This window comes from Argopecten irradians, chromosome 15, assembly GCF_041381155.1.
Source record: "Argopecten irradians isolate NY chromosome 15, Ai_NY, whole genome shotgun sequence".
NCBI classification, from domain to species: Eukaryota; Metazoa; Mollusca; class Bivalvia; order Pectinida; family Pectinidae; genus Argopecten; species Argopecten irradians.
In genome coordinates this window covers 6,236,100-6,253,202 of record NC_091148.1, presented here as the reverse complement: position 1 = coordinate 6,253,202, position 17,103 = coordinate 6,236,100, and the positions used below count along the sequence as shown (strand labels likewise).

At 34.4% G+C, this 17,103-nt stretch overlaps 1 protein-coding gene across 1 annotated transcript; it reads right to left on the bottom strand.

Moving 5' to 3' along the window:
- Positions 1–9,105: 9,105 nt before the first annotated feature.
- On the bottom strand, positions 9,106–16,674 carry LOC138308988 (uncharacterized). The gene is made up of 2 exons (XM_069250074.1): positions 16,522–16,674; positions 9,106–11,736 (listed from the first exon to the last, which is right to left on the bottom strand). The coding sequence occupies exon 2, from the start codon at positions 11,732–11,734 to the stop codon at positions 11,129–11,131; it is 606 nt and encodes a 201-aa protein (XP_069106175.1). The 5' UTR covers positions 11,735–11,736; positions 16,522–16,674; the 3' UTR covers positions 9,106–11,128.
- Between the last annotated feature and the right edge of the window lie 429 nt (positions 16,675–17,103).

Here is a 17,103-nt window from a genome sequence, read left to right as displayed (position 1 = left end):
GTTTATACAATGTTAAACATTGATAGTGAATACGGCCGGGAAACAAAAATAATTTCAAATTTAATTTCAATATGTATCAACAATCCACAGGTAGGATATTGGCTTGCTTATATAATGTTAAATATTGATATGGAATGCGACTGGTCATCAAATACTTTTCCATCATTAAAAAATATCAAAATTTTAATGTGTATCAATAATCCACAGGTATGATACTGGCTTGCTTATAAAATGTTAAATTTTGATTGAGAATATGACTTGACATTATAACTTTAATTAAAAAGAAATTAAAAATATCAAAAACTTTAATTACATATGCACGCTGCTAGTTCTTACATTCGATATTGATATACATAAATAATACGACTAGTAAACAAATACTTATTTAATGACACAGATATAATCAATTTTTATTTGGTTTCATACTAAATCAAAATATCTGATTGGCAGATTATTTTTCTTCATATAGGGATTGGATTTCGCTTTTATGTTAACCATGCTTGTATAGAGCAATTCCCATATTGAATATATTCCTAGAGGAATTGCTCCATACAAACATGGTTAACATAAAAGCGAAATCCAATCCCTATATTTACACTCACACGACTTTTTATTTATATTTTATGCAATAAAATCGTCATTTGAAAGTGACGTAATTATTCAACAATTGTCGGTCAAAAGTGGGAGGAGCTTACTCAATTGAACAGCGAATAATGACTCTTCGCGTAAGATAGAATTATTTATCCGCGACGGCAAAAAAGTTCAATATTTTAGGGTAAAATAAACATGGCAAACAAAGTAAATTTCAGAGATAATTTTGTTTAATCAGATCAGAACTTAAACATTTTCATACGCGATTTCAAGGTTCAATGTTACCATGCAGTTATGGTAAACAAAATCGGCTAGTACTTGCGTATAGTGAACAAGTCTAGCAAGAGAAAATATACGAAAATGGCGCGAAAATCCGACGTATTCATGACGTCACAATAGAGACGTTGACGCTGCGGATTGATTAAGAAAAATAATTCGTTGTAAAATCAATAGATTCGTACATTTAAACGTATTTTATGTTATCTGAAAAGTAGTCTGAAAAATTAATCATAAGCATTAATGTAACTATTTTTTAATTTTAAAGAGGTATGAAATAAATTTTGTTTGCAAACTTTTGTGAGAATCCTCTACGCGGATTCACATAGTTTGCTAACAAAATTTCTTTGTAGTCACATCAATGCTTAAATGATATAAATATTAATATGTAATATGTCAATATGTATTAACAATCAATATGTAGGATACTGGCTAGTTTATGAAGTGTTAAATATTGATAATGAATACGAATGGTTAGCAGATACTATAATAGAAATGATTTATAACTGACGACAGGAATTAGTACAGTACTAGATATCGCGGATAGGGTTTGGAAGGCAATTTAAATCAATCTACATGTCAAAATATTGACTCGTACATATTAAACCCAATGCGGAACACAATCAGTTGAACCACAAGTCTACTGATAGAATGAAAAACGACTCTTAATAACTGACAAATAATTCAATCTTTTTTCCTTCGATTATTTTTCTCTTTCTTTCTACCATTCTACCAAAATACCATTAATTGCAGTGGGGATGTTTTGATACGTGATGAGAAGGTGTTTTTTTTTCTTTTAAAGTTGTATTTCTTGTAATTTTCACTGAAACGATATGTCGTTTTAACATTTGATATTGGAACATGGACATGTATCTTGATGATTTAGCTCCCCAAAACCATATGTCAGCCTAGCCGGCCTGTAAGAGAGCCGAAATCTAGGGATAATATATTCCTGGTTTTGAATAAAACACTTCCAATCTCCGCAATATTCAGTACCTTCGGGTTTTGTCGGAATTCCGAATCGTATCACGTGACTGACGTCCACACGTCCTGCACGTGGTGATCCAAGTAACTAGCGTAAGCGCACATGTGTTTGTTTACGTTTTCCTTCTGGGTAATATGAGCAAATCGTGCTGGTATATGTCCACAGAGCGAGCATTTGAAACATCTAATTCACACATTGCCGTAATTCAATATTGTGTTTATCAAATATTGTTATGTGCGAGCATTATTTTCTTTGTAGATCCAGTCTGCTACAGAGGTCGACCACATGTTTTGTTTACGAAAAATTGTTGACATTTCTCTTGGTTTCACAACCCTCGTGTTACTTCGAGATTGTCGCGACGATGTTCGGAAGAGTTCGGAATGATTCGGCCTCTTTCGAGCGTATTTTTCACGTGTACACGTTAAAAAGATTTTTTACTTTTATAATTTAAAATACTTCCAGTACTGCAACTTTATAAAAAGTGGTAAAATTAGAAAGTTTAAAACTCAGACAAACGGAAAAAAATATGTATAACACTTAAACAGTTTTCACTATGACAAAAAGAGCGAAAGTGATAGACCATACAACTCTAAGTGTTTGACTGCAATATTTTTTCTATATTAATGTAATAAACTATATAATTTACCTCGTGGTATCATACTTAATTTTGTTATTCATTTAAGCCCAGTGTCGCCATACGTTTTGGACCTTGCAGTTTGTATTAGACACCAGTTTTCGAAGTTAGGATACGTTCTGATGTACAGAGAAATATACATAAACTTGGCTTAGTAGATATTTCCCTGTCCGCTCTAAATGACGTCACGCTTCTAATAGGTACCTCAAAAACCAAGTCAAAATCACAAAGTCGACGCTTGTGGTGGTACACATTACCCTTAACTGTGTTCCTTCAGTGTTAAAGTTAATTAAAGTTTTGTTCACTCGTCTTGAAAATCCGTATATGAATGTCATTGTGTTAAATTTAACGATATTGCTTGTTTTCAATTTGGGTTTCCTATCAGGTAAAATTTACAAACTACAGTTTTATCCGTCAAGATGCCGTGTATATTACGGATAATCTTGTTAATAATCCGGCAGTATTTTTTAAAATAAATCACAGGGATCTTATTGGATATAACAATATACCATCAAACATTTACAGCCTTCTACATTGCAATAATATGTCAAACTTTCATTTACTATTAGATTCACAATTAATGTTGAAGAAATCTTACCGCCAAACCTTTTTGTTTTAGCAGTTATTGTCGGAATTTTAATTATTGTTTTGATCATATTTGAATTTGTGTATTGGTTGTTTGTGTCCTGTTCTCGCTTCAGAACTAGCTTTTGCAATTATTAAATACATGTCAATAAATTCAGTCCAATTGCTTCCTTTGGTAATTTCATACATAATATACTGGTTATAATATTTGTAATGCAATGTTTACACTATGTTCCCGGCGGCAACGGCAGCCCCGTTTCAGACCACCGTGGACAAAACGTGGTGACCGCGAGAGAACGTGAGACAGCGCAGAAGGACGTGATAGACAAACGTAAGCGGTCGTGAATAACGTGGATGCCGTGCCAGATTTTTAAACTGTCAAAAAATTTGCCACGGCAGTCACGGTACAGATGGTGAACGTCACAGGACGTAATAAAACGGGATTGACGTAACAAAACTTAACAGTGCGTACGAGGCCGTAAAAAACTTCATGACTGTCCGTAGCGGAACGGGCAGCAAGCACGATGATTTCAGGTTTTGTGACGTTCTGTTGTGGTTTTTTTCTCGTTAAACCACGGTTGATGTAGATTGGCTGCACGTTTTGTGCCGGTTTGTCCAGGTTTGTCAAGGTTTTGACGGCAAGCCAAAGTGGATGATAGCCGTTTCGATGCGTTCTCTTAAGGCACATCACGGCTTGTAGCGGTTGAAAGCCCGATGTTATACGGCGTGTTACGTCTTATCACGGTCTAAAGTTGCAACCAATATATGATTGAGTATCATTGCATGGCCTGGTACTTATTTCCTACTTCATGGAGTTATTTGTATTGATAAATAGAAATAGTCATTATCAAACACATTTAAACCATCAAATTATACCAAAGAAGAGATACGTTGACAATTGCATGAAATGGTTAAAAAAAGACTCGATTATGCTTTTGTAAACTTGAATCTGGGTTAACAAACACTCCTTGTACTTACTATAGACACTTTAAACATATAGTCGCATGGTTATTTAGTGACAGAAATTTGTACCGAGTCCTGTGGGTTTGCCAAAATTAACATTAAACACAACAATCTACGACCCAGCAGTACAACATAAGGTCAGACCTTATGCATACACACGTTTTATCAACTAAGTTAAGTTCAGGGGTGTAGAGATCGTATGTGGTTGTAACCCCTGGACTACCGAGGATGGGTCACTTTGTGTTTCCCTAACTACCGCACAATATTACGAAAAGGCGTGGAAACTAGGCCTTTAGAAAACTGTATTAATCATATTTGATGCTCCACCGATGACAAATGACATTTTCTGTATCGAAAACAGAAGCAGACAATTTAGTATTTTTCTTCAGTTACAAAAGTTGCCTACTTTACACCTCATTTGAAAAGTTTGAGCTTCTAATTTTACTTCTGAAAGATAAAATATTAAAAATAATTAGTTTTATACCGAAAAAACTCACTGGTACTATATTCTATATGGAATGAAGTACTGATTGCGCATGCACCAAAAGCAAAATTAATCATTTTTTATTATGTTTTGTGTTAGTTAAACATATATAAAATATCAAAGAAACACAATTCAACAAAGCATGACAATTTTTTGTCTCGTGCACTATCCGGGCCTCGAACTCACGATCTACGGCACCCAAATCGCCTAGCCAAACATATTTTTGGATCCCGTGTCATCTGGAAAATCCTGTTGATATTACTTCTTTGACCCTTATTGTTTATGTCGGCGGTGGAGCATCAACATAGTAAGAGTTATCTCTCTTGCATTAGTTACCGTATTTTGGCTTGTTAAAGCCCACTACCATTCATAAACCAGAAAAAAAGTTTATCAATCAATAATAAAATGTTAGAACATCTATATTGATGACTTACAATGAAGTTACAATACTGAATAGATACGAGATTCTCTACATTAATCCAGAGATATACTATCTAAATCTCTGACCATTATCATAATAAAAACTGACACACACATGGTAAAATACCTTACTTATCATTGAAATAAAGTCACAAAATGTAGTAAAACCCAAGGCTTGCCGAGGGTTTTGCAGCATTTTGTGATCCCGAGGGTAGAATATCCCTATCCTCCATATCCACTTATGACAGACTATTTTTCTTTTGTACATCGATGTTTTATTGCAATTTTACAACTATAATAACCTTCCATTTTAAAATAAATTCGAAGAAATCCACGGCTGAAAGTCAATTTTTCGTACATGAAAAATTATGTGATATTTTCAACAAAACTTACGTTGATTGCTCTTTTATAGTAAAACAGTCGGAAAAAAACGTTAAAATTTTACCGATGAAATAGAGATTTTGTTGACGCTGTAACGTCACAAGGCTTTATTGTATGGGTAGCCATGCAATACAGCCTCAGGCGGCATGAGTGTATTGCCCTAGACCAGCCAGTATTACTTCCATAGGTATGAAAGAAAAACCTCTTATTACCCTACGATTTAAGTATATAGGGCACATAGCGCGACAGTGCATTACAATATTAGTTATTAATGTACATGATCTATCAATAGTTTTTCAATTTTTTTTTTAATTATATATAGTTGTCAAAACATATAGTAAACAGGCCTTTTATTTTGATAACACTATGCTTTCTATGCTAGTAACTTGGTTTGTACATTTCTCGTAAATGTTTCACCATTTCATTACTGCATCAAATAGATAATGATATTCGTTTCCATTATCAGTCCAACATCGATTTACTTCAGGGGTCCCAGTCCATCTTCCAGTTTCTATAGATAAGTGCGTGCTCGAAGTCCTGAATTGTATGATGATTTGTCTATCTATTGGCACAAGATATACAATGTGATACCTGCCATATATATTTCTATATTGCATTTAAACCGTAATTTAGAAAATATAGTTATAACAGTCATATTCAACTAAAAAGGAGTCACTTGATCATTGAAATCTGTGATATTAACTGCTATTAACTGAATCCAGTTTTAGCTCTGTCTCTCGTTTTGATATATATCTGTTATGACAAAAATCACACATCGCAACCCCGAAAATATACATTCCCGAAAATATACATTCCCGAAAAAAATAGAAAAAGGGATAATACAGTAAACCATGAATTTTGTTTCTAGGAATTGAGGAAACACCACTGTTCCGTTTGGATTCTAGACCATGATTTGAACACTGAGCAAATATTTATCACGTTAGTTCCCCCAGACGACATTTTCTATGTGGAAAAATAGCGCTTCGAGCATGAATAGCCTATAGCTAGTACATCAAAAGTAGTCAGATCTGTCCGATTAGCCCCGTCGAACAAGGAGGTTGTAATTTAAAACTATCGAATAGGAGATTTTAGCAAAGATGGCGATGACGTCATACAAAGATACTTTTGGCTACGAGCGTTCCGAATATATCTCTACACAGATTACACCCGCTTCTGATGTTTGGTTCGCCAATCAGAAACTATCGTGTAATCTTATTTTTTTTTTAAATGTGCGAGAAAATATGTACATGTACCATTGATATACATATATAAACATAAAAATTATGGATTTTATGTTTCTACGCCCTTGAGGTCCTTAATTTTTATATTATATACGTCGTTTCTTTAACAAATGCCAAAAGCAATGTATAAGAAAAAATTGGCCAAAGAACGCAACCCTGACGGATGCAGCGTTTCCGCATATTGACTCTGTATTTGTAATGGAAAAGGAGCGGGAATACGGTCTCTGGAGACCCGGGCCGTTGTCGTTTATTAAGAACAGTCGGTTCGAACGTTTGTTAAGTTATTATTTCAAATATAAATCCTGACGGATCTGCAGGTTTTTTATACAGGTCTTTGAGGGCTTTTTCAAGGCTCGTCTGAAAACAATATAAAATCACCAGGTCCGTCTTTAATTCATAAACAAACAACTAAACATTGACAGATTATATTGCAAATACTTAACTGTATATATATACTTGTACACAAGCTTGAATGTAGAAATCAAGTTCCCAAAAATGTAATACTGACATTTTAATTAGCGACTACTGTTGCATAATTCTGCATGTAACTTGGTAAACAGCTATAATTATAACCAAATTATTCTTTTAACATTTGCTTTCGTAGATCACCCTAAGCGCACGGCAGCCATTACATTCAAAGTCACACAAGTTTTACTTGGACTCACAGTTGGTAGTTACATTTCCCCAGACTTTGAACAAAACTTTGAGCATTTTAGGATTCTCAAAATCATGCATAATGTGTTCTGGTCAGTTTTAAAGATATGTATAAATCTTCATGCATATCATTATTGTATGAATCTAATTGTTAACAGCGGTTTTCTATTCGTAATTTCGTTACGATGCAAGAACATTTTCTACAAACAGAAGGAAATATTGCATATCTCTAGAAATACTTGTTGAAATATTTGTTGGGTATTTTCTGGTACTATGAGTTGCTTAATGTCTTCGGCGGCATGCTTCAGAGAATGGCACAGCCAACCACAACCAGTCTCAATGTCTCGGAGATATCTTCAATCTTTACTCGGCAATTTTTGGAAATATAAGCGAGATGTTGCGATTTAAATACAGTTATACAATGTAATAAGTTTACGAAGTCATTACTTACCCAGTTAACTGCACCTCTGTGTCGGTAAGCTCATCTACCGTCCATTAAACATATTTAACGATTATTTAAACTGATTTAAATCATTAAATAGATTTAATTGCTCGCCGAATCACCCCTACGCGATGGTAGATGTAATTTAATTAAGATGTATATCACTTCTAATAAGCTACATCCACTGCGTATTTGTACAAATTTAGACCACACGGGTCTGAGAGTTAGTTAAAGGTTGTATCAATTTGGACTCGCAGAGTGCCCATAAACCATTTTAGGAGTCTAGATCAAGAATCGGTAAAATCGTAATATACTTGGTACACATGTACTCATACATACTGAGAGAGGTGAGAAGATACATACCCCACCTAGTTTTAGCGACTTAAAAATCACATTTTAGGAAGTCGTCACAAAAACGTTACTACCGTTGAAAAAAGCGATTACAATTTTATCGAATTTTTTCATGGTACCCATGCCAATAGATACATGAATTTATTTGTAGACAGTTCCTCCTACATCTTGGCACCATTGTAAGCATCAGGGCTCAGTTTCATGAACATTTCTTAAATTTAAGTAATCCCTTAAATTAATATTCTCTACAGGAAAGCATTACAGATTTTAAGGAAGGCTCGTAACCTAAGATTTTTCCTTAACTTCTGTAATACTTTCGTATGTGAAAATTTAAGCTAAGGATTTCCTTAAAGTTAAGGAACGCACATGCTTCAATAGCAGTTACCATGGAGACGTAATGGAGAATCGGTTGTTGCTATGTTCTCATAAAGGGGTAGCGGGGGATATATACAATTTATATGTAATTTCAAATCACCTTATGATATGAACACGTGTGTCTTCCAATGGGCCTTGGCAGCCATATTAGCATCGCTTTTATATAGTATCCTTTGACTTTCCAGGGCCATCATTTGCCAAATATGAGCACATGGTAATCCATATTTTGATACCTTAATATCTGGTTGCTAAGGTAACCAACACCAAATAAAATTCTAAAATTAACGCAAATGTAACCCCCCCCCCCGTTTTTTTAGCGTGAATACAATATTTTTGCTATAGTTTCAATGTAACAGCATCTAACTTGTAAACATTAGAACCAGTCAATTAGGGACCATGATGGTCGACATAATACTACAGGCCCTCCCTCTGGGTTGCGAAAGGTTACTGACCGCTGGTCTGTGGATTTTCGACTTTCCTCTACCAACAAACCTGGCACGTCCTTAAATAGCACTGGCGTTAAACTTCATGTGTAATCAAACCAACTATTCAGCTAGAATTTTAAACAAAGAAGAATAACACTGAAGCGTGTCTTCGAGCTTCGCTTCCTGTTAATATTGAAATATATCTGTTCGATAAACATATTAACCTCATCTCACTACAGGTTAATAAATGTAATTGGTAAGTACTTTGCGAAATTAATAACAAAGATTTATTAATGAATACGGACTTAGAATTTTTTATTTTGATAAGAACAAATTGATGTGTGCTACAAAACTGGAAAACTGTAGTATTGTTTATTTGTATCTTTAAACACTTTAAAACGGCTCAGTCGTGGTTTAAACCGCCAGTTATATTTTGACAAAATTAATAAAAAAAAAACAGAGAAAAGGGTACAAACGGAAACATATTTGCACCGGGAATAAAAACCAAGTGTGAAGTTTGCTTTCTCATCTATGAGAATTACTTCCCTTTGTATTACTCTGCCCGTGAAACCAAGGGAGATAACTGTAACCTGTTGCCGTATCGTATTGTTATTTACGACTGATTACGTGATCATTTGATATATTTTATATTAGCCTTTTGGTGGTATCTGTAGGTAATTTAATAATTCCACATACTGTAGAGTATTTCTTCGCGGGGTTCTTCCGAGGGCCACAAAATGGCTTGCCGAGGGTTTTACAACATTTTGTGATCCCGATGGTAGACTATCCCTGTCCTTCATATCCACATATCAGAGAGTATTTTTCTCTCAGACCTCGACGTTTTATTGCAGTTTTACTACATGTACTATGATTCTCCGCCATTTTGAAATAAAATCGAAAAAAACGCAACTGCAATTCAATTCTCCATACATGAAAATTGCGTGATATTTTCAACGCAAATCCTGTTGGTTATATCTTTTAAAGAAAATCCAGCCTAGTTTCAGAAAAAAGTTTAAATTGTACCAAGAAAATAGTTATTTTGTTAACGGTGTGACTTCACTAGGCTTTATTACATGGGGTGCCATACAATACAGCCTCAGGCGACATGGGTGTTTCACTAGATCAGCCAGTATTTCACGTGTAGATATGAGAGAAAACGTATATATCATATTGCTGTTCGAAACTTAATGCGCGAACATTCCTCTCCGTAAATAAGTATCAGAGTGGATATCGCGAAATTTCCTCTTTGTCAAATTGAACAATTGTACAGTATTTTAATTTTCCATAGATTCAACAATAAGATTTCACCACGTACTGTTTCAGTAACAAACAACAATTATTTATCCGTGTGCCTCTAACAACTACCTGGCATCCACGATACTCCGGGGGTTACTATCACTGTCGTTATACCATCCTCGATATTCCAAAGGTTACTATCACTGTTTACATACCTGGATTATCATAGTTAAACCGAAAAAAACCCCTGACCAATCATAGTTCTGCAGTTCCTTTGAAGATTAGAGAGACAGCGACACTCACCTTGAAAGTCATACTGTCAACCACAGTGTACCATTATTTGAGCTTTTGATGTATATCAAAGAACCGAACTAACCCCTCGCACACGGAACCTCTAGATATGATATGGCATAGTCCAGGGGTGGGTATGACGACAATGAAAGTAACCCCTGGAATATCGAGGAAGCTACCTAGAGACATATCCTGATTGTCTGTCTTCATTAAACATTGTAGAGTAGTTACACCTATCTAATGTTTCCTTGAATAACAAGAATAATTTAAGCAAAGTAAAGATAAGAGATAGCTCAGGATATTAAAGCTTTCCTCTCTGAAAGGTTACAAATTAATAAACCTTTGTTGTTTTTTTCATTTATTTGTTTTTTGAAATGAAGATAAAAATCACAAAGTCATTTTCATAATTTCCTTGTGTAATTTTGCTTTTCAAAACTTATTACAAACATTTTAAAGGTTAAGGCGTATTTTAATGAAAGTGCTTCAAAATCAATATTTAAATCATGAAACTTTAAAGTATGGAGATTTAAAAAAAAACAAACAAGTAAATTAAGAATCATTAAGTTGCATGGAAATAGCGGCAATCAAACACATGGACTCATGACTCATAACTACAGATTATAAACAATAAACGAATAGTAGTTTTCATTTAAACTCCAATTCACATAAATGTATATGTATCTCTAAAATATATCTTTGTAGATTTTCGTGAAATGTATCCTCGTTCCTGGACGTTCGCTGGAGGTGTGACCTCGTTTTGAGAACATTGTTACCCTTTTAGCACCTCTCAATCTTTAGCGGCCTAACTTGAGTAGCCTTTCTTTGTTGACTGCGAGTTCTTCCGCTAGGCGGCGCCTTCCACTTGCTTCTAACATATCGGCCAATGACGATAGAGCGCCATTTATTGATAACCGTTGACCTCTCTTCTGCAGATCATCGCCGTTTAAATTCGCCATAGGGGAAATTGAATGTAAGTTTTGGAGAGCATCTGATTCTTCTTCTTGAAACTTGGAAAATGCGGGTCTGAGTTTTGTATGTTGTACTCTAAGTTCTGGCGAATCCTGCTCGTTTCCTATTGAATCTTCTCTGACCTTACCGAACGGATCATTTCCATTCCGCTTACCGAGTTCGGTCATTTGCTGCCGAACATTAGCATATTGGTCAACGCGCCGGCGTCGCTGTGATGCAAACAACATCCGGGCGAGCATGCGCAGATCACCATTCAGTGAAAGGGGCACTGCTCGTTTTTCCATGGGCATCTGAACATCCGGGTTATCAGCATTATGTTGATCAAGCAAAGTATCACTCGCTGTTTTTTGAAGAGCGTACGAATTCACAGTTGCAATGTACGTCACCACTAAGGACACTAGAAACACTGCAGGACTCTGGCGGAATCTCATTTCTGAAGAGAAAAAGGAAATACATCATGTAGAAATTGTCAGAAACTATTTTCTTACTGAATGTGTTATCTGTATAAGTAGTTCAGGGTACTATCAAAACATGAAATTACACTTATATACGTATGTAAGAAAAGCAGTCACGTGCATGTAGTCATTTATCGTGTAGTCAACGTATTGCCAAACACGTGTAGTCAACGTATTGCCAAACACGTGTAGTCAACGTATTGCCAAACACGTGTAGTCAACGTACTGTCAAACATGTGTAGTCAGAGTGTTATCAAACATGTGTATTCAACGTACTGTCAAACATGTGTAGTCAACATTCTTGTATTCAACGTACTGTCAAACATGTGTAGTCAACATTCTGTGAAACATGTGTAGTCAACGTACTGTGAAACACGTGAAGTCAACGTGCTGTCAATCACGTGTAGTGAACTCGTGTAGTAAGAGTGTTATCAAACATATGTAGTCAACGCACTGTCAAACACATGTGTAGTCAATGACCTGTCAAACACGTGTAGCCAACGTTCTGCCAAAGACGTGTAGTCAGTGTACTGTCAAACACGTGTAGTCAACGTACTGTCAAACACGTGTATTCAACGTACTGACAAACATGTGTAGTCAGCGTACTGTCAAACACGTGTAGTCAGAGTGTTATCAAACATGTGTATTCAACGTACTGTCAAACACGTGTAGTCAACATACTGTCGAAATAATGGCGCAAAAGTGTGGAAGCCATCATCTTTATTAAGTTCTGGATACTATAAAGATGAAAAATGATAATAATGAATAATGTTATATTATGATGATGAAATATCTATTAATTTTTTGTACATATATATTAATTTCCATCAATGGGTACAAGGGATTAAAAGAGAACGATTTCTAGTATGTGTGTGTGGATGTTATGTGTATGTATGGATAATGTATTATATTTTTTTTTTAAATACAAAAAACAAAAGAAGATAATAAAACTGGGAAAAACGTTCTGCGTGATATTTCGTTATATCATAACTGTAATCGTACAACTTATGTATCAAATCCGGACTCATCAGTCCTTTGTCGGGTTTGAGTTTTACAGTCTCCCAAATTACTATTGCTATCGATTTTAGTCCGTAGAACAGAGATTGATGCTGTCTCTAACACCGTATTCGGCTGTATAGTAGACAGACTTCCGATTCACGTGCATATTAATTGCACGTACTGAGCATGGCATGAAATCGGCCGAACAAATAACGGAAGAGTTCCATTTTGTATACGAGATGGACTTGGAAGGAACTGGCCAGCCCCCACAATCTGATAACGAACCAAAGTACATTAGGTCTTTGGATTGTACATTTCATGTATAGCCGACATGTATGCGATGTGTTGCGTGTAAGGAGTGTGTGGTGTGTTTTTTGGGAGACTGTGGTATATTCTGGTTGTAACTTGTATTGCCCTTTTATAGTGTTATATCACAATGTCATATGTACATTACATAAGTATTGTATTACTGTATTATGTTGCGTAAAACATAATAAATTGAAATGTAACGAAAATTAATCAGATTTATACTTTAGTATTTTACTGGGAAATAGCTGCACAATATACGTGCTGGTTGTTTTAGATAACACTATATCGATTGTAAGTAACCACCAGGTACTTCGCTAACTCAAAAAATAAAGTCACATGTTATTTCGATTTGAGGCAGTAAGTTAGGTTTATGTGAATGTTAGGATTTTGGGTTTGTATGGTTTTTGTTAGTTTAACGTCCTACAAATGTATTAACAGCCAAGGACATGTAAGGACGTTTGTAAGTGGAAGAGAGCCGGAGTACCCGGAGAATAACTATCGACCAGCTGTCACTACGTCTTTAGGAAAATATCTGCTAAAAGTAATGTAATACCTGAATTATTTGTAGCCGATTTTTCAATACCAAATGTACATTTATCATTTTTTTTGTCTCGTAGCGACAATATCAATACATGCATTTTGAAGATATTTAATTATGTTTTATTTGATACATTTTTTTCGAAGTAGTTATATCGGATTTTTTTTATTTATTTTTTCTATCTGCTGATACAATTTTTACTTTGTATATTCAGTAAAGAGGTTACTTTGGTAGAATGTTTCGCTAGCTTTGGGACATATCGACGAGCTGAAGCAGTTTATAAGGAAATCAGCACATTTAAATAAGTGCATACCTTAACAGAAACGTAACTGTGCAATCGAGTTTGATAATTTTGTAGAGTCTCTGAAGTTATTATTTACGGTTAATTTTGCAAATATTAATTTCATAACGTGGGTTGTCCTATGTTTTTCGCCGTCGTCCTAATTACCTCGTGTTTTTAGTTGACTATCACTATACGCCAGACGGAAAAACAGCGACATGAACCGTGATTGTTAACATTCATTGTATACCGTATTTACATATAAACTATTGCATTTACCGATACATATAGATGATCTAACATCATAATTGTTATTGAGAAATTTTAGCTTTTCTTTCGAAATTGTAGTGGCCCTTTAAAACCTTCAAACACCTTCTAAGTATTCAATTACTTTGACAAATATTTTGATTTATTGATTAAATGAGATAATTCAATTCAAAACTACTTTTTATCGATACGAAGGGGCGTTTAACCGATAAAACATTGGTTTTTAACCAACATTCTGACACACAAATGAACTACCAATTAACATCTACATGTAAGATCCAACTAAAATTCGAATAGTATATAAACAATGTAAAATACGTTACAAAAAAATAATTTAAATTTATTTCAATATATTTTATCCCGACCATAGAGAAACTTTATTTGATCATACGATGTCGGTTTTAATGGAAAGTCTTATCATAAGGAAAACGTTTAAAATGATGTTGTAACATGCAGTCATATCAGAGTAAAATCAACCTCGTCAAAAATTGTTTGTTTGCTTGTTTGTATAGGAGAAACACCGAAAACTGTAGATTAGTATAGATAATGGACAATGCGAGGCTTGACTAATCTACAGTTTGAGGTGTTTCTCTTACTTAAAACATGGCACTCTGATGTACAATGCTAACTATGGTTATTGTGTTACTAATCTACAGCTACAGGTAAGGCATTCAACCACCTTTGACACAATATTTCAAAACAATTGTATAATGCCTACTCTGGTCATGCATGCATTGCATGAAATTTTCATGAAATTCCATACTATTGTTTTTACCAAAGAATTTTGTTGTGAGTTTGAATTCTCTTCATTCTGAGTGGAACTGTACAAGAGGCAACATGGCAGACAGTGCAGATCAGATCTTTATGAAGTCAAACTATCTAAAATTATTATCAAATATCCATTAAGAAAGTTTATTTTGTGGTATGTTGATTTAACTGCTGTTTATGTCAAAAGCAGACAATTCACTTGGATATAACTTCTCGGAAATTCACAAGGTAATGCGGATTACCATGAAAAGGAAATCATTTTGAATATACCGCTCTACGTTATAAAATGAAGCAATAACAACAGTTAAAGAATATGATTGGTCCTTTTAAAAACCATAATATCAGGATTGAGTGAATTCTAAAGGAAACTGCATTGAAATTAAGTGAAAACGGCAAATAGATAAAAAGAAACCAAAGCTTAATTTGTCAAATTTGTTCAGTAGGCTTTGTGTGAATCTTAGATAAGGAATCACACAATCAATCACTGAAAGTGTTCAATTTCGGGAATCGTTAATTTAAGATTACACTAAAGGAATAAGGATTAATTTATTTATGTGTATGCATTCAAGAAATGGGTAATTTAAAAAAACAGTGAAATTATTGGGACAAAAATTTAATGAAAGCATTCAATTTTCAAAGAAAGAAAGTGCATGTTTCTACTTAAAATCAAAACATCATTTTAGGAATGTCTGTGCAGTCAAAATACATGTACTAAGGAGTTTGGATTTTCAATACAAGGAGTAATTTTTAGCGTTGTGGTTGATATAATTGGATTTAAGCCGATGTCTACGAATCAATTTATTTAACAGAAAATATGTAATAATATGTATTATTGAAGTCTTGTATTACATTTATATTGAATTTAATTTGATGTATTTGTTATTTATCTGTCTTATCACAATGCTGCATGTAGTTTTGCTCTCTACCTTTCACTTTACATGGACCTGTAGATTAGTTGAAACTAATCTACAGCTACAGGTAAACTAATGTACAGTGAAAGGTGCACTTATCTGCAGACAGAACAAGTACTTGAACAATAGTCCAACTAAAGCACGGGTGACAACAAAAGATGAAATCATAGCCATGTTTTAAGTTTTTTTTTTCATTTTATACATGTACATGCAAAGTAATAGAACCATTTTCATTAAGTCGATATTAAATTAAATGTTCATGTTAATTACTTATTATTTTTTAAATTGCTACATGTATTTATGACAGGCAGTGTAGAGGTAACATTTCCGTACGTATATAATTAAAAAAGCATTTGTAGATACTTACAACGAACGTTTATTTTTTATTGTACATGAAATTGATTCTATTGAATATTTAGATACACGTTTTCATGTTAAACTCTAATCAGTCGATGTACAATTATCTTATTTCTATTTTCAAAACTTAACTTCAAAAACGAGTGAAAATAAGTGACGCACAATTAATGTATATAAAGTATGTGGTATATCTTTGATAAAAACGTAGCATTTTGTTGAAAACAAAAACATTACAATGAAATTTGGATTTAGAACATTTCGTCCAATTCTAATTTAATGAAGAATTTACCAATAAAAAAAGAAAGTTTAGAAAAAATAGAGAATAAATACTTACTGTTTAAGTCCGAATAAAATCACTCACCGCTACTACATAGAAGGTATTGACTGCTCAAAAGAACAATCCATGTAGCGCCGGCGATATCACTACGCGACCCTGCGTAAGGATACAGCGACTGACGTAGTGATTCGTCTCCTAGGATTTCCCCAAATGAGGACTCCGGTATTTGTAACACTCCCGATAATATATATTTCACGACACACATTAACACATATTTGCGCATGGGCGTATTGAACTACAGACAACCACACAAATACGTGTACGTTTGTTTATCACAGTTTAAGTCAGTGATAGAATAATCACACGCGCGTGCTGCTTTAGAGAGTGATCTAATAATTACCGGTCTGGTGTTGTTAATTACAACTGGCATGATTAATTTGTAAATATTCATCGCGACATAGGGGTGTGCCGACATTCAGATCGACACACTTAAAATTGTCTTGATCGAGGTATTCGTGCGCAAGGTAAATGGGTAACCGTCTAATCAAAGCGTGTTACAATGTATAAACATAGTGTACGTACATGTAGAATGGTTTGATTATCGCTATAATTCGGGAGTAGTATGTCCAATCGTTTGAT

Excerpts from the sequence above, each read along its gene's own strand:
- LOC138308988 (XM_069250074.1), bottom strand. The coding sequence starts at position 11,734 with ATGAGATTCCGCCAGAGTCCTGCAGTGTTTCTAGTGTCCTTAGTGGTG.